The sequence below is a fragment of the Azolla caroliniana genome, unplaced genomic scaffold (genome assembly GCF_043228905.1).
Source record: "Azolla caroliniana isolate FFs.n. ecotype wild unplaced genomic scaffold, voAzoCaro1.0.p SCAF_12, whole genome shotgun sequence".
Classification (NCBI taxonomy): Eukaryota; Viridiplantae; Streptophyta; class Polypodiopsida; order Salviniales; family Salviniaceae; genus Azolla; species Azolla caroliniana.
In genome coordinates this window covers 13640226-13663855 of record NW_028230447.1, presented here as the reverse complement: position 1 = coordinate 13663855, position 23630 = coordinate 13640226, and the positions used below count along the sequence as shown (strand labels likewise).

Sequence of the window (23630 nt, the reverse complement as noted above, 5' to 3'; positions counted from 1 at the left end):
AGTATTTTGAATGAAGAAGCGCGTCGGAGAGATAAAGAACCGGCCTCCGACTCGAAGGCGCTGCTTACCGAATCGGAACGGGGAAGACAATGGAACCGGAGTCCGCAAAGACGGGAGAAGTCGGGGACCCGGTCGCAGTCAAGAGGAAGGCCCACATGCTTCCACTGTGGGAAGCCGGGGCACTTCCGGAAGAATTGTCGGCATTACCGAAAGGACAACGGAGCCGACGACACCGATTCGAAGAAGTCACCGGAGAGAAACGGTGCATACCGGGGAGCCACGGACCGGAGAGGTCCGGATCGGCGAGGGCAGGACCGGAAAGGAACGACGGCACTCGCGGCAAGTGAAGAGGAGATCATGCTCATTACCGAAGAGAGGGAGCTGAACCTTGCCGGAGAAGAGATGACCTGGGTGGTCGATTCCGGAGCGTCGTTCCACCTGACCCCGGAGAAGAAATACTTCTCATCCTACACAGCCGGTGAGCATGGTTGTGTTCGGATGGGAAATGAAGGTACGTGCCGGATTGCCGGCATAGGAGACGTGTGGCTGATGACATCAACCGGATGCAAGATGCTGCTGAAGGATGTTCGACACGTTCCGGAGGTTCGATTGAACCTGATTTCGGCCGGGAGGCTAGACGATGAAGGCTACACGGGTAGCATCCGGAACGGTGTCATGAAGTTCAGCAAGGGGAGCCTGACAGTGGCTCGGGCCCGGAAGGTCAACACTCTGTACCTGATGAATGCCCGATTATGTCCGGAAGAGCTGAACGTGGCAGCCGACACTACCGGTGAGCTGTGGCACAAAAGACTGTGCCACATGAGTGAGAAGGGGATGAAGAGGCTTGCAGAAGACAACCTTATTCCAGTGAAGCATGTGCACCTGGAGAAGTGCACCGACTGCCTGGCCGGTAAGCAAAACCGGACCTCCTTCCACTCAAGGCCACCGACGAGACGTAGCGCACCATTGGAGCTGGTGCACACTGATGTGTGTCAGGTAGAAACGAAGTCACATGGCGGAGCCCAATACTTCGTGACATTCATTGATGATCACAGCCGGAAGCTGTGGACGGCACCGTTGAAGACAAAGGACCAAGTGTTGTCCGTCTTCAAAGAACTCCACGCGAGAGTGGAAAGAGAATCCGGCAAGAAGCTGAAAGCGATACGAGCGGATAACGGAGGGGAATACCGGGGGCAGTTCCAGGAGTACTGTCGCTCGAAGGGAATCCGACTCGAGTTTACTGTGCCGAAGACGCCGGAACTGAACGGGCTGGCCGAGAGGATTAACCGGACCATAATGGAGAGGGTCCGGAGTATGCTGGCGCATGCGAAATTACCCAAGGGATTTTGGGCTGAGGCAATGTCGACGGCGACGTACGTGATAAACAGATCACCCTCAGTACCTTTGGACGGAGACACGCCGCAGAAAGTGTGGACCGGTAAGGAAGTGTCCTACCGGCATCTGAAGGTGTTCGGGTGTCTCACATACGTGCATGTGGCAAAGGACCGGAGAGGAAAGTTAGATCCAAAGACCCGGCCATGCATATTCCTCGGTTACGGCGACGACGAGTTCGGCTACCGAGTATGGGACCCGGTCGACAAGAAGATATTCAGGAGTCGAGATATCATCTTCATGGAGGACAAGACGCTCGCCGACTGGGAGTCGGAGAAGAAGATGAAGAGCTCCAAGTCGACCGGTGAGGATAAACTCTACGAGGAGCAGTCCCGACCGGCAAGGGACCGGTTAACACTCGAAGACCCGGCCGAAGACGGTGAAGAAACAGAACCGGCCGAAGAAGATGAAAATGATACCGGAACCGGCCCCGATCCCGAAATGGATTCGGATGAAGAAGAAGAATCGGAAGAAACGGTTACCGAAGCTCCCGAACGGAGATATCCTCTAAGAGAGAGAAGGGCCCCCCCCGGAGATTTCCGGAACCAGAGCACGTGCTGCTAACCGACGAGGGGGAGCCGGAGAGCTTTGAAGAAGCAAAGCACGACACCCAGAGCCGCAAGTGGTTAAGTGCCATGCAGGAGGAGATGGATTCCCTGCATGAGAACCACACATATGAACTTGTGGAGTTGCCGAAAGGAAAGCGGGCACTTCGAAACAAGTGGGTGTTCAAGCTGAAACCGGGAGATGCCGGAAACCCCCCGAGATACAAAGCCAGGATCGTGGTGAAGGGGTTCCAGCAGAAGAAGGGCGTCGACTTCGACGAGATATTTGCCCCGGTAGTGAAGATGACTTCCATCCGGACGGTGCTGAGCATAGCGGCAAGCATGGACCTCGAGGTAGAACAGATGGACGTGAAGACGGCATTCCTTCACGGTGACCTCGAGGAAGAGATCTACATGCAGCAACCGGATGGATTCGAGAAGAAAGGGAAGGAGCACCTGGTATGCCGGTTGAAGAAGAGCCTTTACGGATTGAAGCAGGCTCCCCGGCAATGGTACCGGAAGTTCGACTCCTTCATGACCAACGAAGGGTACAACAAAACGCAGTCCGATCACTGCGTGTTTGTGAAGAAGTTCGAAGGAGGAGACTCGCTAATACTCCTCCTGTACGTGGACGACATGTTGATCGTCGGACGGGACCAGGTCAAGATAAGGATGCTGAAGAAAGCGCTTCACCGAACCTTCTCAATGAAGGACCTGGGTCCGGCGAGGCAATTACTAGGGATGCACATCATCCGGGACCGGAAGAAGAAGCAGTTGTGGCTGTCACAGGAGAAGTACGTGACGAAGGTGCTTCAACGGTTCAACATGTCGGAAGCAAGACCGGTCGGATCGACCCTTCCGGCAAACTGCAAGTTGTCCAGCAAGCAAAGTCCCAAGACAAAGGCTGAAAAGGAGGATATGATGAAAGTGCCGTATGCCTCAGCCGTCGGGAGCTTGATGTACGCCATGGTGTGTACGAGACCGGACATAGGATATGCAGTCGGAGTGGTGAGCCGGTACATGAGCAATCCCGGCAAAGAGCATTGGAACGCGGTCAAGTGGATACTCCGATACCTGAAGGGCACGGCAAACGTGTGCCTCCGATTCGGCTCCGGTAAGCCCCAACTCGACGGCTTCACCGATTCGGATATGTCGGCTGATGCAGATACCAGCCGGTCCACATCAGGGTATGTGATGACCTATGCAGGGGGAGCCGTTTCGTGGCAATCGAGGCTGCAGAAGACGGTTGCGTTGTCAACCACGGAGGCGGAGTACATGGCAGCTGTTGAAGCCGGCAAGGAAATAATATGGATGAAGGACTTCATTAGAGAGCTCGGTATCCAACAGGAGGAGTACCGACTCTACTGCGACAGTCAGAGTGCCATCCACCTTGCGAAGAACGCGGCCTACCATTCCCGGACGAAACACATCCAGCGTAGATACCACTGGATCCGGGAGAGGATAGAAGACGAGGAGTTCGTGCTGACGAAGATCCACACTGACGAGAACGGGTCGGATATGCTGACCAAGGTGCTCACACCCGACAAGCTGGAAACATGCCGGAAGAGGATCGGATTGGAGAGACATCCCATGCCGAAGTGAAGGGGGAGTTTGTTGGGATTACGGTCCCTCCGGATGGGATGTCTGGAGATGAATGACGGCAAGCCCGGTTGCGGTTACGGAATCGGATGATGAAGAGTACCCGGCATGAAGCCGGATGAAGAGTACCCGGTTACGGAACCGGATGATGAAGAGTACCCGGCATGAAGCCGGATGAAGAGTACCCGGATGCGGATCCGGATGATGAAGAGTACCCGGCATGAAGCCGGATGAAGAGTACCCGGATGCGGATCCGGATGATGAAGACCCCGGCTACGGAGCCGGATGACGAATGTACCTGGAGAGAGATCTGGATGCAGGGACATATTTGTGAATATGTTTGCTAAGAGCCCTTGAGGCTATATTTGTAAATATCCCGAAAGTCATATATGTATAAATATGACTTAGGGCAAACAGTTTTATGTTGTTGCTCATTTTTATGAGAAGTGAGAGCAGCCGAGAGAGAGAGAGAGACGAAGAGGTCGTTGCCTCTGTGTATTACCGCCGCCTGTGGCGAAGACAGTGAGCTCAAGGTTGTTGCCTTGTAGCTTCACCATTGTACATCCCTGTTCATAGTGATAGTTGGAGGTTGAGAACTCCCGTGGTTTTTCCCATTTAGGGTTTTCCACGTAAAACATCCAGTGTACCTTTCTCTCTATTGTTTTGTGCATTTTCTATTTCCTGTTTTCTGTGAGTTGATCCCATTCCTCGGTTGTGGCCGAGCACTGTTTTGCAACAGAACCTAGGTTTATACCTGTAATCTTAGATAACCCATGTATACGCCCATTACGGGGGAGTGTCGAATACAAGTGTATAATGGACGTATTCACACTATCCCTTTGTATAGCTCAAGTTTGGGCCATTTGTGTAATTAGCATAAATGGTAGTTGCCCTAAGTCGGTCACTATATAAAGTGACCTAATAACCTTTTTGTATGGTTGGTTGTATTATTGTTTCTATTGAATAGAAAGATTCTTGTGCCTCCTCTCTCTCTCTCTCTCTATCTCTGTGCACGATCTTGGAAACTGTCATACGCAGGTACTCAACTCCAATCGAATGCTACTTGATCTTCCGCATCGACACGGCCTTGTCTCCTACATGGAGGAACATGTCGATGGAGATGCAAGGAGGAAAGGGCCCGAGGTGGAACTACCAGCCCCCATGCTAGCTGTTTCCTACTCACTTCCCACCCTCCGTCCGTTGAAGGCCAGAGGATTGGGCTCGTGCTGCTCAATGATGAATGTCACTAGTTTATAGCTTTAGTGTTGAGCTGCAAGCTCAACCAGATCCCGGTCGGCATCCAGAAGGATGAGCCAGTGAGTAAGTGAGTCGGAGAGCTGGGGAGCCGGTTAGCTGGATCAAGCAGTAACCGGAAGCCAAGTAGCAGCTAGTCTACTAGGGAGTTAATATCTCGTAGTTAGTGTCAGACGCTCGTGTGAGCATTGAAGTACACCGTACTTCTGTCAGTCCGTATGGACTTGTATAAAAGTGTTCGCTGAACACATACGATGTACAGACTGAGTAGTATTTTTGAAATAGAGTTTCTGTGTGCTCTCTCTATCTCTCTCTGTCTCTCCCGCGTACTGGTAAGCTCTCCATTAAACCTATTCTCTGTTTTCTGTTTTCTATTGCTTCCGCACGCTATTTGTTTCTACATGGTATCAGAGCGCGAGGGTTGAGAACCTCTACAGCCGACATTCGCTTTCGCAAGAAGAAAACCTAACCTTTGTAAAGAACAAAAAAAAAAAACAAATGGACAGAGGAATGGCTAGCTCGCTTCTGGTGGAGAAGCTTATCCAACTACGCATCTTGTTCATACAAGATGCACCAGTACCTGCTTGGGCATGGTTACTGAAGCTATGTCAACAGAGCTAACGACACAACACTTGATGCGGCACACAAGGACTTCCCGGTGTGGAAACAATCGGCAAGCAGAGTGATGTACTGCTTTGCGTCCAGTGTCGGAGACCAGCTGCTGAGCCACGTCCGAGATGCCAAGACGCCGAAAGAGGCTTGGGGAAACCTGAAGAAGGTGTTCGCCGCAAGCACTACAACCCGGAAGTTGCAACTCCGATAGGAGTTGAGCAATGTCCGACAGAAGGACATGTCGATGGCTGATTACACGGCCCGAATCAAAGAGATCTGTGACTCGCTTGCCTCTATCAACGTCACTGTAGAGGAGGACAAGATGATACAGGTCTGTCTTGGGGGCCTAGCGTCTAAGTTCCGAGCTTTCCGGACAATAGTATGTACGAGGGAGAATACACCGTCATTTTTCGACTTACAGTCGATGCCCCTTGTAGAGGAGAACCACACCGGTGCGTCAACAAGTGCACCCACCGACAGCCGGATGATGTACACGTAGGTGGATCGGCCCCATGGGTGTGGTGGATAAGGCGGGTCGGCACGCAATGGAGGCAGCCGGCAAGGGCAAGACCGATGGCACAGAGACCGTGCCGACAACAATTTAGGGACCTCCACAACCAGGGGAAGTCAAGGTGGCGCTGGAAGCTGGCAAGACAAATCCGCCACAGAATGTTGGTACTGTGGCAAAAAAGGGCCATAGAGAAAGCAAGTGCTGGAAGAAGTGTGCCGATTTGGACAGATCTGGATCCGACAAAACCGGTCGGGAGAACTGGCAAAGCTTGCACTACGCGCAAGGATCGAAAGGATCCGGAACTGGGAAGACTGGTAAGGGGCCAACCTTGGTGATGAAGCATGAAGCAAATTCGATGAAGAAGACCACTTCCAAATCGGAGGAAGTGTGGTACGTTGATTCCGGTGTATCAAATCACATGACGAACCACAAAGAGTGATTCTCCTTCCTGGAGAAACCGGAACAACCGGGAGTTGTCGAAATCGGAGACGACACTCCTCACCCAATCGTGCATGTCGGTGAAGTCCCTTTGAGCCACGTCGGACAGAGCGGGAAGCTGATGAACGTATTACACGTCTCGACTATCACAAAGAACCTGGTGTCGGTCGGACAGATCGTCAACCAGGGAATGCAGGTGCGGTTTACGCACCTTGGGTGCTTCATTGAGGAGGAGGGCCAGATTATTGCGCAGGGCCAGATTATTGTGCAAGGGCGCAGAGATGAGAGGATGTTCATCCTCGACACCAATGACGTCAGCACCGCTTTGTTCGCCAAAGGACAGAAGATTGAATCAGACATCGATCTCTGGCATAAGCGGATCGGCCACGTCAATTACCGGAGGCTTCAAGACCTGCAAACGAAACAAGTTGTTGTCGGTTTGCCGAAGTTCAGTGGACGGAAGGCCCAAGTATGTGAAGCCTACCAACTCGGGAAGCAACACCGGCTTCCATTCCCCGCTGAACGAAACCGTAGTCGTAACAAGCTCGACCGTATTCATTCGGATGTATGGGGATCGGCACAGAACATGAGTCTTGGCGGGAGTCGATACTTCGTCTCCTTCATCGACGACTATAGCCGGCACACATGGATCTACCTCATTGAGTGGAAGAGTGAAGTCTTCGACTGCTTTCGGAACCTCCGAAGCATGGTGGAATGGGAATCGGAGAGAAAGATCAAGTGCCTACGATCAGATGGCAGAAAAGAATATTTTTCCAACCAATTCAACAATTAATTGCAGCAAACACGAATTCGGAGAGAGTTCAGCGGCAGATACACACCGGAGCAAAACGGTGTGGCCGAAAGGAAGAACTGGTCTCTTGTCGACGCGGCAAGGGCAATGCTGGAAGAGAAGAGCATGCCCCATTTCTACTGGGCGGAGGCAGTCCAGACGACCGTCTACATCCAAAACCGGATCAGTGACAAGGTGTCCGCGCATGAGCTGTATTTCGGGCGCAAGCCGAATTTGAAACACCTTTGGATTTTCGGCAGCATAACATATGTGCATGTGCCGGATGAGAAGCGGAGGAAGCTGGATGCAAAATCGGAGAAGTGCATCCTTGTCGGCTACTCACATGAGCAAAAGGGGTATAAGTGTTATAACCCCCGGACGAAGCAGGTTCGAGTTAGCCGCGATGTTGAGTTTGATGAGACGACATCATGGTATGCCGTACCAGCTCCGACTTCTAACCCCGACCCGATACCAGAGGATGAGGCTAGTGAGCCTGAACCGGTCCAGATAGAAGATGATGAATCCGGGACTCAAGAAGGGAGTCCGGAATCGTTTCGGTTGAGTGGGCCGAACGAGAGACTAGGTCAATCCGACCAGTTAGAAGAGTAACCGGCGAGTAGTGGAGCCTCTGCCGTGCTCTCCCCGCGCAAGGAATCGAGGAGACGGTTCACACGCAAATAGAAGGGGAAGAAGAAGATGCCGGATTATGAAACCGGTAATGATGAGTCGGATCAGAGAGGATCCAACTCCGGAAAGAAAAATGACGGTTCTTCGGCACCGAAGACCGAACCGGCCAAGAAGGGCCTCAAACCGGGAAATGTTGGGTTACGCCAGTCAACCCGCCAGAAGGAACCTGTTAAGTGGTACAGGTACAATGAGTACATGGCGCATCACTATGCGTACATGACCAAGGTGGCGGAAGTGCGTGAGCCGAAGAGCTACGCAGAAGCGGCAAGGGATGCAAATTGGCGTGCCGCTTGGGAGGAAGAGATGCAGGCACTTGATGCCAACGAGACATGGGACCTGGTTGACCCTCCCGTCACTATAAACCAATTGGATGCAAGTGGGTGTACAAGGTAAAGTACAACGCCGACAGTTTAGTTAACCGATACAAGGCCCGGTTAGTGGCGAAGGGATACGCGCAGACCCACGGAATCACCTTCGCTCCGGTAGCGAAGATGACGATGGTTCGTGTGGTGCTGGCGGTGGCTGCAGCAAGGGAGTGACATTTTCACCAGATGGACGTGAAGAATGCATTTCTTCAAGGCAATCTAGAAGAAGAGGTCTTTATGACCCAACCTCCCGATTTCTAGACAGAGATGAACAAGTCGGCAGTATGCCGATTGAAGAAGTCACCTAATGGCCTGAAGCAAGCCCCCCGAGCTTGGAATGCGAAGATAACACACCGATTGTGTAAGATGGGGTTTGTAGCCTCCAAATCCGACTCTTCACTGTTCATCCGGCAAGGTCTGGACGGTCCGGTTTGCATCTTGTTGTATGTTGATGATCTGATCATCACCGGACCCAGACTTGATAAAATCAGCCGAGTCAAGTCCCAGCTGTCAGACGCATTTGAGATGAAGGATCTGGAGGACCTTCACTATTTCCTTGGGATCGAGGTGATCCGAACCCCCGACGACATATTGCTCTCATAGAGACACTATGTGTTGAATATGTTGTACAAGTTCGGCATGACAGAATGCCGACCTGTCTCTACACCCTTGGACCGGAAACAGAAGCTATGTCCCAACTCCGGACCGGCCTGTGATGAGAAATGGTTCCGACAAATTGTCGGAAGCCTTATATATTTGACCATCACTCGACCCGACATCAGCTATCCGGTCAGTGTGATTAGCCAATTCATGCAGAAGCCGACCGTAGAGCATCGTCAGTGCGCACACCGAATACTGCGGTATGTGAGCGGCATGAAGGACCAGGGACTGTTATACCGGCATGGTATAACCGAAGAGCTAGTCGGCTACACCGATGGCGACTAGGCTGGCGATGCATCGGATCGCCGATCCACCTCCGGATATATGTTTTCCCTTGGTAGCGCGGTTGTTGCGTGGAGCAGCAAAAAGCAACCAATAGTGGCTCTGTCGAGCATTGAGGCTGAGTATCGGGGCGCTACCGTTGCCACTTGTGAAACCATTTGGCTTCAGTGTTTGTTGCAGGACTTGCGGATCGAGGTGCCAACCCCGATCCTGATCTACTGTGACAACATCAGCAGCATGCAGCTTGCCAAGAACCCCGTATTCCATGCTCGCACAAAGCACATAGAAGTGCACTACCATTTCGTGCGTGAGCGTGTCATGAGCAGTGAAGTCGAACTTCGATATGTTCATACGGATCGGCAAGTTGCCGACATCTTCACCAAACTGCTTGGATTGGACAAGTTGCAACACTTCACCAAAATGCTTGGTGTTCCGCATCTTGACATGCCACACTTGAGGGGGAGAACGGGCAAAGACGCCGGAACGGGCAAAGGCAAAGAGATTGCCGATTGCGCCGGTGAGGGAAGAACAAATAAAGAGAGAGACAAGAAGAAGAAAGGAGCCAAGTCGACAAAGGAAGTTGACACATCCGAACAAGTCGGAACAAGCGGTAGCGGAGGTAGAGTCAAAAAGAATAGAGCAGACCGGAAGAAGAAGGCCAAGACCCGGACATGGTCCGATGTGGTGAAGGGTCTAGAACCGGAAGACGAATCGGGGGCAACCGATTCGGTCAAGAGCTGGAACGAATCGGAGACAGCCGATTCGGTTCTACAAAAGGATTCGGAAGAGCCGGATCAATTCAAGGCCAAGAGGACGAGATGGCAGCAAAAGTCGACGCCAACACGAAGGAATCGGCGGGTCGACAAGCGCCGAAGTCACAACAGCGAGGGAGCTGACTTGGGTCTGTTGAGCAAACAAGCCGACCATGGAGGTCGAGATGCACAGAAACAAAAAGGTAGCGGCAAACGGGACCGGACTGGTCGAGGAGCGCGAGCAAGGCGGAGTGCCGCCAGAAGGAGCCGGGTGGATGGACCGACTGCCATGGAGATTGACACTACGATCCGACCTCAAGTTGAGCTTGAGGGGGAGTGTTGAGCGGCAAGCTCAACTAGATCCGGATCGGCATCCAGAAGGATGAGCCGGTGTGTAAGTGAGTTGGTGAGCTGGGGAGCCGGTTAGCTGGATCAAGCAGTAACCGGAAGCCAAGTAGCAGCTAGTCTACTAGGTAGTTAATATCTCGTAGTTAGTGTCAGACGCTCGTGTGAGCATTGAAGTACACCGTACTTCTGTTAGTCCGTATGGACTTGTATAAAAGCGTTCGCTGAACACATACGATGTACAGACTGAGTAGTATTTTTGAAATAGAGTTTCTGTGTGCTCTCTCTCTCTCTGTCTCTCATGCGTACTGTTAAGCTCTCCATTAAACCCGTTCTCTGTTTTCTGTTTTCTATTGCTTCCGCACGCTATTTGTTTCTACATCTAGGAACCTACTTACATTAAGTAAATTGTATGAAAGGATATGTACGTAGTCTCATATTCTTGAACTCGGTTAGGGGGTGATTCTTCCATTTATATATAAGCCACCTTGTGTAGTCTTTCTGTAAAAATCTCTCCTAACTAATGGGAAAGTAGCTCCTTTTTGGGAAAAAAACAAATATTATGGTAAACATGCATTATTAATGAGGACTACCTTGTCGATTACAATGTGAAAATGAAGAAAACACTATTAAGGAATGAATAACCTTCGAAAGCTAATTTAGTCTAGCATTGTGAGGATTCCTAAGTATTTCAAACTCGACAATCACTTTCCACTTGAAATGTAAGAGCACAAGAGAAGTAAACGAGATTTATTTGTTAATTATAGATCTTAATAGCGTGGCACACATATATAACATTCATAGCTATCTACAAGAACTCCTAGCTACCACAATATAAGGTTGTTAGTTAGAATTGTGGCACCCGACACACAATGGTCACAACAAACTGACACGGGCTATCCCAGGTGCCGGACGGTCACAACGCCTTGCGCTATCTATCCTAGGCACCACAAATTTCATTCTCCGAAGTTTCCCCCCACACATCTTCATTGTCCAACCTTCCGATGTTGGTCGTGCTGTCTTGTTACAACCATGTTGGATGTTAGTTCTATGTATGATTTTTGTGGCAACCATGTTGGATGTTAGTTATATATATGATTTTTGTTGCAATCATGTTGGATGTTAGTTATATATATGATTTTTGTTGCAATCATGTTGAATGTTAGCTATATATATGATTTTTGTTGCAACCATGTTGGATGCTAGTTCTGTATATGATTTTCACTTACAAAGTGCTCCAGAGGTGGGCTTGATCAGGGCATTTAACTGTATGGAAGAAATTCGTAGAATTCAGGGGCATATGAGGGAACACAGAAAAGGCAAGGGTTTTGAGATGAGCTATCCATGAAACCGGATTTTGTGTTGGTGGAGCTACTTAAGGCTTGTGCAAAGAAGAAGGATGTCTATGAAGGCACGAAGCTTCATTCTCATATTCTTAAGGGAGGTTTACTTGAGAAAAGCCCTTATATTGCCTCCACTTTGATCAGTATGTATTCCAAATGTGGCGACCTAAGAAAAGCTCAGGAAGTGTTCGATGATCTTCATGCTAGAGATGTGATCTCTTGGAATGCACTCATTTCAGGGTATGCTCAACATGAACGATTTCATGAAGCACTAAGTTGTTTCGAAAAGATGCAGCAGGAGGGCATCTCTCCAGATGGGATCACCTTCACATGCATCTTCAAAGCTTGTAGCAGTTTAAGGGCAATAGACAAGGGCAAACAAATTCATGATGAGATTGTTCGTAGAGGGTTGTTGGAGAAACATGTTGCACTCGGTAATGCTTTGGTTGACATGTATGCCAAATGTGGTTTGCTCGCAAAAGCACATCAAGTACTTAAAGAGCTTCCGATCCGCAATGAAGTCTCATGGTCTACACTAATTTCAAGGTATGCCCAAGAGGGGCAAGGTCAAGAGGCGCTCAATTGTTTTGAAGAGATGCAAAGGGACGGCATCAACCCGGATGGGATCACCTTCATTTGCATTTTGCAAGCATGTGGTAGTGTAGGAGCTATAGATAGAGGCACAAAGACTCATAATGATATTGTTGATAGAGGCTTGCTGAAGAAAAATACTAATCTTGGCAATGCTTTAGTGGATATGTATGTCAAATGTGGTGTATTAGATAGAGCACGTCAAGTTCTCGAGGAGCTTTCCAATCGAGACGTGGTCTCGTGGACTTCAATAATTGGTGGATATGCTCAACAGGGACAAGGTCATGAAGCATTGGACTGTTTCGAACAGATGCAAAAGGAGGGCCTAGTTCCGAATCAGGTCACCTTCATCAGCATCTTGAAGGCTTGTGCTAGCATAGGAGCTGCTGATAAAGGTGAACAAATTCATGATGAAATTGCTAGAAGAGGGTGGTTGGAGAGAAATGTCGTGATTGGCAATGCATTAATAGATATGTATGCCAAATGTGGTGTACTTGGAAAGGCACAAATAGTACTGAAACAACTTCATGTTCGTGACATAATATCATGGAATGCATTAATTGCGGGCTATGCCCAACATGAACATGGCAAGGAAGCGCTAAACTGTTTCATACAAATACAAAGGGAGGGACTGTCTCCAAATGAGATTACATTTACTTGTATTTTAAAGGCTTGCGGCAGCATAGGTGCTATTGAAAAGGGGAAACAAATACATAATGAGATCGTGACTAGGGGCTTGCTACAAAAGAATGTTGTGCTTGGAACTGCTTTGGTGGACATGTATGCGAAATGTGGTAGAATTGCAAAAGCACAACAAGTGCTTGACAACCTTCCTTGCAGAGACATAGTATCATGGAATGCACTTCTAGCAGGATATTCCCAAGAAGGACGTGGTCATGAAGCATTGAACTGTTTTGAACACATGCAAAGGGAGGGTCTTTTTCCCAATGAATTCAGCTTCAGTTGCATCCTGAAAGCTTGCAGCAGCATAGGAGCTATAGCTAAAGGTATACAAGTTCACAATGAGATTACCAATAGGGGTTTGCTGGATCAGAGTGTTGTGCTCGGGAATTCTTTGGTGGATATGTATGCTAAATGTGGTGCACCTGCAAAAGCAAGGCAAGTGCTTGAAGAGCTTCGTATTCGAGACAGCGTGTCTTGGGCTGCACTCATTGCAGGTTATGCTGAAGAGGGGCTTTGTGAGGAAGCTCTGAATGCATTTGAACAAATGCAAAGGGAAGGTTTTCATCCAAATGATGTAACCTTGCTATGTGTACTAAATGCATGTAGTCACGCAGGGAAATTGGACAAGGCCCAAATGTATTATGACGATATGAGCAAAAGATATGGGATCATGCCGAAGCTAGAGCATTATACTTGCATGGTAGCTATTTTTGGATCTGCGGGGTGTTTCGACCAGGCAATGTCGGTGATTAAGACGATGCCATTTTCGGATCATCCTTCAGTTTGGCTTGCATTATTAGGTTCCTGTAGAAAATGGGGAAATGTAAAGCTTGGGAGATTGGCCTTTGATCAAGGAATTCAACTGGGTGGTGATCTTGCTGGATTCTGCATCTTAATGGCTAATCTTTATGTAGAGATGGGTATGCATGAAGAAGCAAAAAAGATTGAATCTATGAGAGCGAAAGATTCTTCTTCGATGAAGGCTGGGATGAGTGTGGGGATTGATGGAAATAGTAGAGATGTTGATTCACTTTCTGTGGGGAATGGGAACCATTCTCAAATTGAAGGTGTATGTGCAAAGATGAAAGGGATATCTCTTGAAAGTTCTAAAGAAGGGTATCCCACAAGTGTGTCCTCAATATTTCATAGTGTTCCACTTGATCTAACAGTGGGTCATAACGAGGACTTGACTGTCGCCCATGGTCTCCTCAATATACATAAAGTTGAAAGTCTAGATAGTTTGAATAACCAATGTATTTCTTACGATCTCCCATTTTCTGATATTATTCATATCAAGAAGCACACAACAAAGGATTATGGCTAGAAGGTCTTAGTTATATTTATATAGAGATAGAAAATGTGTTTTGTGGTGATCATCGATGATATAGATAATAGTGTATCATTTCACAACTTTTATTTTCTTTTATGAATGAAATGTATGATTAGATGGTTAGAGATTACCTATCCTTTTGCTCTAGGGGATTTTGTTTTGCATACAAGTTCCTTATCCAGATGTGGATTTACAATACATCCCCCCCATTTGTGCATAGGCAAGAATTCAGTCGCCAATTCTATTATGTTTACAGAGGTTCATAGTGACTTGGATGTAGATACTACTACTAGAGAGAAGATCGTATCTAAATTCTCTTGCAATAACAAGATACACAATACACAATATTAATCAATAGCTCCTACACAACCACATCCTTCCAAATTGCAAATGAAGGTGATCTCAATGGGAGAGAAGATCAAATTGTCCCATTGCATCTTTTCAAAACAATTGAGCACCTCTTGACACTTCCCCTCTTGGGCATATCTTGAAATTAGTGTAGACCACACTGTATATGATTTTCATTTATAGAGTGCTCAAGACGGGCTTGAGCAGGGCATTTAAATGTATGGAAATAATGAGAATTTAGGGGAGTTCAACAAAATACAAAAAAGGCAAGGGTTTTGAGATTAGATATCCATGAAGCAAGATTATGTTACTTTGGTTTTATTTATTAACAAACTCACTCTCTTGATCTCACAAATGTGTAATCTTAAGAAAGGATCTAAAGTGTTAATAAACTCTTTTAGGCTTTTAAAGAAATACTTCTTCATTTAATTGAATAAACAACTATTAGTATCACAATGCTTTATTCCTTGATGAAGCAAGGTTCAAAATGATAAGATGGATATGAGAGTACTTGGGCTTATCGTGAATGGTTAAAATAACGCAAAAGAAAGTAAAAAGCTTGTAGATTTTCCTTAAATTATATCTCATTTATGATATACCCTCCTAAATCCCAATTGTAACCCCTTTCACATGTATCAATATCTTTTGTGCATTTCTAGGTCTGTATTCATCTCCTTTTTTGCTCCCTCCATTGGTTAAGCCTAGATGGATGCATGTCTTGCCAAGGCTTATCAAATACCTTTGTCTTGTCAATGCCTCTTGTCTTGGATCCCATTCATTGGTCAAACTCATTGTAATTGACCTTAACGGTCTTCTCAACCTTGAATTGTTCAAGTAATTCACTTCCTAAAGGAACCACAGGAATTGCCGACTTGTTGTAGCTTCATTATTTTTGTATGTGGTGTGAACAAGACCACCTAATCAAATAATTTAATTTTCATGTTTTCCTTTCATTCTTTTATGCATCTCGTGGTTTCATGATTTCAAGAAATTGAAGAAGTTTTCTCTTTGGGATCACCCAGGAGGTCTCTTAACACCTTTTCTACCTCACATTTCATGGCCAATAGATTGTCTCAACCTCAAAACATTTATTCCATCATCTTACTTATCATTTTTGGAAGTGTTCATTTGACTTATTGTCTTCCCACCTACCATTGTGATTGTTTCATATCAATCTCACCAAAGAGGGGTAACAATCTTAGAAACTACTTGGCTTTCAGTCTTATACACCTACTTCATAGCAAACCAAGATTTCTCGTTTCATCATGACTATTCATCATTTACAATGGTAACTCAATATGGTACAATGACATTTCCTTCTTTCTTTCCCCCAATGCTAGATCTAATTCTTGTTTGTCGATTCTCATAGATTTGTCATTTTCCCACAATGGGATGGGCAAGTGGCAATAATGAATTTTGCAAGGTAAGTTTTTCACCTCTTACTTACGACAACCAAATCGTTACCCCATCTCCACTCTACATTTGAAAGTAATGAATGTTCCTTAGGAAATATTTTAGGTTTAGTTACAAGAACCAAGTGAAAGGCAAAAGAAAGCTAAATTTATGGTTTCTCATGTTTACAATATGATAGGGTGGTGTGCATGTGTTTTTATGTGCATTTCACAATAGAATCGGGGAGGAAAACATACAAAATCACATGAATTTAATGTCCAAGGAAATGAGGCCCAACCATTTTTGGTTAAAAGTGATTGCCTAACTTGGGCAATTTTGAATGGAGGAGCACAATTATTCCCTAATTTCTTGCTTTAATTTTGGTAAAGGTGGAGTTAAGATTAAATTGAATGGATGCATATCAATGCTAAAGGATGAAAGGCATATATTCCTGAACTAAGAAAGAACTTAATCTCAGTTACAGGAGAATTAGCTCGCAAAGGCTACACCATGATCATCTGTGGTTATAATTGGAAGCTTTCAAAGGGTGAAATGATGGTTTCTCGCAGAAAAAAGAGTGATACTATTTACATTACAACAAAGGCATGCTAAATCAAATTTAGTTGTGGTCAGAAATGAAAATCCCAATATGAGTGACGCAATGAAAATTATGCACTAAAAGGGGAAAGTTCAAGGTCTAAAATCAATTGAGATAGACATGTGCAAAGATTGAATACTTGGAAAGCAGAAGGGGATCAGCTGCTTTTTGACATATAGTAGAACTTCAAAGAAAGAAAACTTCTTTCACTCTGATATTTAGGGGTCAATGACTATTCCATCAATTGGTATAGAAGACTACTTCATGACTTTCATGGGTTTACTTTATAAAGCATAAGTCTAAAGTGTTTTTGAGTATTTTTCGGGGATGGAAATTAATTATACTTGAAAATGAGACAAGTCTGAAGATTATTAGGCTAGAATATGAAGACACTAGATTCAATAAGTTTTGCTATGAATCGTGGTGGATACACCTCAACACAATCAATGGTGTACCTGAGCGAATGAATCTAAGCTTGACATAAAGAGCCAGAAGAATTTGGATACAATAAGGTCTACCAACGCAAATTTGGGCAGAAGTAGCTAATATATCAGCTTACTTACGTCAATTGAGACCCAAGAACACAGAATACCAGAAGGAGGTATGGAGTGGTAAGAGATAATACTATCACATCGAAAAGTTTTTGGTTGTGTAGCACATGTTCATACCAGTGATCAAAGTAGCAATAAGATTGATTCCAAATCTAAGAAATGCACCTTCATTGGCTACTTCAAAAAATGTAAGTCCAACTGTATCATTTTACTAAATTATGTTGATGATATGCTAGTGTCAGTTTAGATATGCACCTTCATCGGCTACTTCAAAAAATGTAAGTCCAACCGTATCATTTTAGATATGCATGACAGTAGAAAGTTGAAGCAATAATTGTCAAAAGAGTTTGACATGGAGGACTTGGAACCAACAAAGAAGATTCTTGGAATGCATGCCATTATAGAAGTTGAGTATGTAGCAATGACTGACACTAGTAAAGAGATGTTATGGCATCAAGGTTTGTTAACTAAGTGGGGATTCAAACAAGAGAAGAATGTTGAGTATGTAGCAATGACTGACACTAGTAAAGAGATGTTATGTCATCAAGGTTTGTTAACTAAGTGGGGATTCAAACAAGAGAAGAATGTTTTGCGTAGTCGTAGTAAGAGTGCAATATAACATTTCATCCTAGAACCAAGAATATTGGCCATCATTATCACTTCATCATATCTTTATTGGAAGAGGAGATGTCAATACTAGAGAAAATCCAAGGAAGCAATCCAATGGATATGTTGACAAAGATGGATCAATTCAAGAGAAATTACATAGTTAATTAGCTTGTATATATAAGGAGAAAAAGTGAGGTAAGAAAGAAATGGGGGGATATCCTCTATTTTGCTTTACATTATATTATGCAATGAATAAGACTCATGCCTCTAAGAGCTCGAGAGAAATCCATATGTATCTAGCCTCTACATCCCATCATTGTGAGAATCCACATTAAGGGTTTGAAAGTGGTAAAATTGGGATCCTAAACTTAGTTTTTGTCGTGAGAGTTTAGAGTTGCAAGTTGGCACTTGAACATGTTATTTATCAAATTTTCCTCTTGTTGTGTACAATGGATGTTGATGTCATGAATCTAGGTGTTTTGGTTTATATTTACTTATAAATGTGTGTCAACTTATGTGTACATGGTTATGCAATACTCAATGTTTATGCATGAGTGTGTATAAAACTATGCACTCAAAATATTTATGTGTGTGCACTGGAAGAGAATCTAATCATGTTGTGTCTATCCACATGTGCATTAATGTGTGCATATGTGAAAAAGGACTTGTGCTTTTGTATTAAACTATGTTTGCTAATATTTTCCTAAGGGGTATACATGGAAAAAGGGAAAAGGCAAGAAGTGACCTAAATAAATGGGAGGATGGAAAATAAGTGCAAACTCTATTTTGTGAGTCAAATAGTAGAGTAACAGGTCAACTTGAAGTGAAGAGACTAATGATCAACACTATTTTATGAGTTGGCACTACTATGAGAAGTAGGTGACTTGTTTGTGCTCATGTTGTGACACAAATCTACCACAAAGAACTCATTGGGCTCTTTTGTAGTCGTTTGCTTTAGACAACTCATTCAGATCTCTTGTGTTGGTTGTCCAAGAGAGAAATAGTTCTTGTGTTGGTTGTCCAAGAGAGAATTTGTTCAATTCTCTTTTATTGGAAAGAAAATAAGAGAACTTAGTTGAGTTTTTGAGTTGTGCCAACCATGAGAGAACTTGTTGAGTTCTTTATTGATGAGCCAACAACCATAAAAAAACTTTAGAGTTCTCTTGCATTGGCTTTTAATGAGAGATCAATAAATTCACATCTATTGGCTCTCCATGAGAGAAGAAGGTTTTTCTAGTGGGTTATGAGGACTTGGATATGAGAGATCTTGTTTCCTGTACTTGGATATAAAAGCCCGGCGATACCAGATGACATGATTTGGGTTATCTATGCTTTATATGAGTATGCCTCTAGGTGTGTACGATGCCTAGGTGGCCTATCCAATTGTTTCACTAGCACCATTGGTGTAAAACAAGGTTTCCCTCTATCATCGATGCTTTTTGAGATCTACATAGATGAGATCACTGAGTAGACTTGGGGGTACACAAGTTAGTCTCTTGCTATATGTGGATGACATAGTTTTGCTCTCGAAGTCAGAACACGACCCACAAAGGCACCTTAATGCTTTACATGACTTTTGCACACAACAAGGATTGGTAGTGAATCTAGGAAAAACTAAAGCCCTTATCTTTCACACATATGCTCAAGTTAATGTATTTGCATCTTATGCAATGGCCATTTTGTATAAATAGCCTTCATAATATGTACATATTCAATATCGATGTCATTTTCACAATCAAACAAGTTTGTTGTTGCGACTCCTGGTGATCACAAACCTTTTCAGTAACAATGAGTCGAACTCCCTTTATATGCATCCTTAATAAATATTTACATCCGCCAAGTGGCTTTTTGTTGAATTACAACTTGTTATCCCAACCAGAAGAAAAATCATCTGTCACAACCACAGTTATTGATAACATAACATGAATACATATTTTTTCTTTAAAAATAGTGTAAATATGTAAAAAATGGAGATTCACCTCTTGCTAAGCGCAGTATTATTATTTACTCTCAATAGCTTCGAGCATTTTTGCTTCCTTGTGCATGCCAACATCTGCATAAATGGCAGCCATAAGGGTATAGGCTGCAGTAATATTTTCATCCAGCCATATGGTATGATCGAAAGCAAACCTCCCAAGCTCTACATTCTTCCATTTTCTACAGGCACCCAATAGTGCAAGCCAAACAGAAGGATCATTAAAACATGTTATTGTCTTCATAATTGATAATGCCTTGTCAAAGCAGCCTGCACATCCAAAAATGATTACCATACAAGTATGGTGTTCTATCTTTGGAATGATCCCATACTTTTTGCTCATATTTTCATAGTATGTTTCGGCTTCATTCAAGTGCCCTGAGTGACTACACGCATTCAGTACACATAAGAAAGTTACCTCATCGGGGATAATCCCCTCATTTTGCATCTGTGTGAAACACATTAGTGCCGAATGGCCTTGACCCTCTTGAGCATGTCCTGCAATCAGTGCAGACCAACAGACGATATCTCGAAAGGAAAGCTCTTCCAGCATTTCATGTGCTTTTTCAACCATACCGCATTTGGCATACATATCCACCAATGCAGTCCCAAGCACAATATTTTTCTTTAGCAAGTCTCCACTGACAATTTCATCATGAATTTGTCTTCCTTTCTCGATAGCGCCAATAGTTCCACAAGCATGTAGAAGGCTAGCAAAGGTAACCTCATTAGCTGAAAGACCTTCTCCTTGCATCTGTATGAAACAATTGAATGCTTCATGCCCCCGATTATGTTGGGAATATACTGAAATTAATGTATTCCATGATACCACATTTCGAACAGGAAGCTCTTCAAGCACTTGGAATGCCATTGAGATTTTGCCACATTTGGCGTACATATCAATCAAAGCATTGCCAAGCACGATATTTTCATCTAAGAAGCCCCCATAGAAAATTTCATCATGAACTTGTTTTCCTTTGTCAATAGGATGCAAGTAAAAGTGAACTCATTTGGACAGAGTCCTTCCCTCCGTATACTTGCAAAACAGTTCAGTGCTTCATTCAGTTGTCCTTCTTGAACATATCCCACAATTAATGCATTCCATGAGACTATGTCACGGACCGGAAGCTGTTCAAGAACTTCTCTTGCTTTTACAAGTAGACCAAATTTGGCATACATACCTACCAGAGTATTTCCCAACATGACATTCTCCATCACCAAGCCATTACTAACAATTTCATCATGAATCTTTGTGCCTTTATCAATGGCTCCAATGCTGCCACAAGCCTTTAGGATACAAGTGAAAGTGACTTCATCCGGGACGAAACCTTCTTTTTGCATACATGCAAAACAATGGAGGGCTTCATGACCTTGTTCATGTTGCACATATCCTGAAATGAGAGTGTTCCAAGAGACCACATTTCGGACAGGAAGCTCTTCAAACATTTGCTGCGCTTTTGCAAACGAACCACATTTGACATACATGTCCACCAAAGCATTCCCAAGCATAACATTTCTCTCCAGCAAGCCTCTACTGACAATCTCCTCATGAATTTGTTTGCCCTTGTCTATGGCTCCAACACTACCACATGCCTTGAGGATGCAAGTGAAGGTGAGCCCATTCGGATAAATGCCATTCTTTTGCATATTCTCAAAACATTCTATTGCTTCATGGCCTTGGCCTTTATGAACATACCCTGAAATCAAAGCATTCCATGATACTACATTCTGAATCATAAGCTGTTGAAGCACTTGCTGAGCCTTCTCAGGAACGCCACACTTAACATACATAGTGATTAAAGTGTTCGCAATGTAAGGGTTCTTCTCAAGTAAATCACTCTTAAGGATATCCCAATGAAGCTTAGTGCCTGCATGAAGGTCTTTCTTCTTGGCACAAGACTTAAGTAACTCGACAAACGCAAAATCATTCTCAATCCTGATGTTTCCAATATCCTGTCTCCAAGTGAGTTCTGTTGGGACCCAGAAGGGAGTGTCCCATCCATCAACCCACAAAGACGTGTTTGTAACTCTATGTCTAAAATCTGGGGATCGGGAAGTAAACTGTATCCAATCAACAAAAGCAGCAAAAACTTAAAAAAGAACATATCAAATGATCTGCAACCCACTCTCAAAGAAAAAGAATTCAGAAGAACTGACACTGTCTCTAAGAATTAACCTTACTGCTACGATTGTCGTACCATAGATATGGGTCCATGAAGAAGTCTTTCCATAAGAGGTCCATTCTCTCACAGGATTTCCTGTATTCCCGCAGCTTCTCTGATCTAACGCATAGAGATTCTCTCATGGACCTGTCTGTTAATTTACTGTCATGCTCGTTTCATGGGTCTGCATCCCGCAACTCCCAAGCTGTTTAAGGCTTAACCAGTTTGGTTTGGACTAGGCCAAACCGGCTCAGCCAAAACCGAACCATTGCCGATTCCTAATCCTTGAGTAACTTCATCAAGGGTTGCGAAAGGATCTAAATCTAGCATGCCATTGGATACTCCACAACTATAAACACCAATTGTCTTGCAAGTAAATTGATTCTTAGCCAACCCACCCTCCTTAGAATTACATCCCTTGTGCATCCATTCTTTTCTTCAAAGCGTAGATATCAATGATCTGTTGCCAAGCCAATAGGTCTACCCGATATAGTGAACTCTCTTATTTCAAGTATAAGAGATGGAGATCCTATTAGGTAATCGACTGTGCGTGCACCTCCTTTTGGGTTCCAACATGTTAAAGCATCAGATCCAAGCCATTATGACAATCCATTATAAATCAGATCCAAGCCATTATGACAATCCATTATAAATCACAAGTCTATGCACACTTCCTAAGGCTACAAAGCGTTTGCCATATTTTTTTATAATCCTCATATCTTGAGCTTGTTGCTTTAGACTAACCTCTTCAGCCATAACTTCTCCATAAATAGCCTCACTAGTTTCAAACAAAGTTGTTCATCCTTAGTGGTTCATGCATTGAAGTCTCTTAATAGTATTATGTCCCCCATAGTAGCAAATCTTATGCTATCATCATATAATGGTATATATGATGATTCACTGAGAGGTGCAAACCTTGAGTAGGTAGGTGGAAAGTAGAAAATTGCAATATATAGCTCCCTAAGATCCCCTCTTTTGATTCGTATCCACATGTAATGTGCATCTATGTCCTTATGCACAACATGCACTCTATCATGGAGCTCCTTTTTATATAACACAACCACTCCTCCTGAACCCCTAGTATCGGAGTATTGACTCCCGTCTATATCCTTGTATATTGGGGAGTTTGCTAGCCATGTATTGGTGGGTCTCTTCTGTATACAAAGCAATATCTGGTGGGAGTTTGTTAGCCATGCATTAGAGAGAGAGAGAGAGAGAGAGAGAGAGAGAGAGAGAGAGAGAGAGAGAGAGAGAGATTGGCGAGATTGGGTTTGGTAGCAGTTAAGGATGCTATGTTGGTTTCACAAAGAAGATTAATGGCTTTTCGACCAATAAGATCAACATTTCGCATTCCAAAAGGTTATAACTTTATTTGGGATAAGTTGCAACAAATACTATCTTTGCATGAGCCAATTCCTGATTTAAATGGGCGATCTCAAGAGCTTGATTGGAGGTTTGTTGGAAATAAGAGATTGACTATGATGTCAATGAATGTTGCTTATCACAAGTTGATTGACAAACATAAGTGTTTGGAAGAAATGGTTATAAAGATATGGGGTTTTCATAAGCCCATTACTTGGTGGTTTCATGTGATCAAGGCAGGTTGGTGTTCTCGATTGATGCTACGAGCCAAGGTATTTATTTGGAGAGTTATGGTTGGAGCTTTACCATTAGGGGATGCATTAAAAAAAAGAAACATTACTAAAGGATTGTGTTTCTTTTGTTCGGTGGAATTGGAACATAGTAGGCATCAATTTATTTCATGCCTGATGGCAAGGATGGTTTGGAGGTGTATCAATTTAGTGTGGATGTCTC

General features: G+C 44.4%; 1 protein-coding gene and 1 pseudogene across 2 annotated transcripts; one reads left to right on the top strand and one right to left on the bottom strand.

Moving 5' to 3' along the window:
- The first annotated feature begins 11198 nt into the window (after positions 1-11198).
- On the top strand, positions 11199-14316 carry LOC147857155 (pentatricopeptide repeat-containing protein At4g13650-like). The gene has a single exon (XM_087328262.1). It carries the CDS (start codon positions 11577-11579, stop codon positions 14172-14174), a length of 2598 nt encoding a protein of 865 aa, XP_087184388.1. The 5' UTR covers positions 11199-11576; the 3' UTR covers positions 14175-14316.
- Positions 14317-19641: 5325 nt separating this feature from the next.
- LOC147857154 (pentatricopeptide repeat-containing protein At3g09040, mitochondrial-like) lies at positions 19642-22073 on the bottom strand (annotated as a pseudogene). The gene is made up of 2 exons (XR_015530582.1): positions 21830-22073; positions 19642-21714 (listed from the first exon to the last, which is right to left on the bottom strand). The product of XR_015530582.1 is annotated as a pentatricopeptide repeat-containing protein At3g09040, mitochondrial-like (transcript).
- Between the last annotated feature and the right edge of the window lie 1557 nt (positions 22074-23630).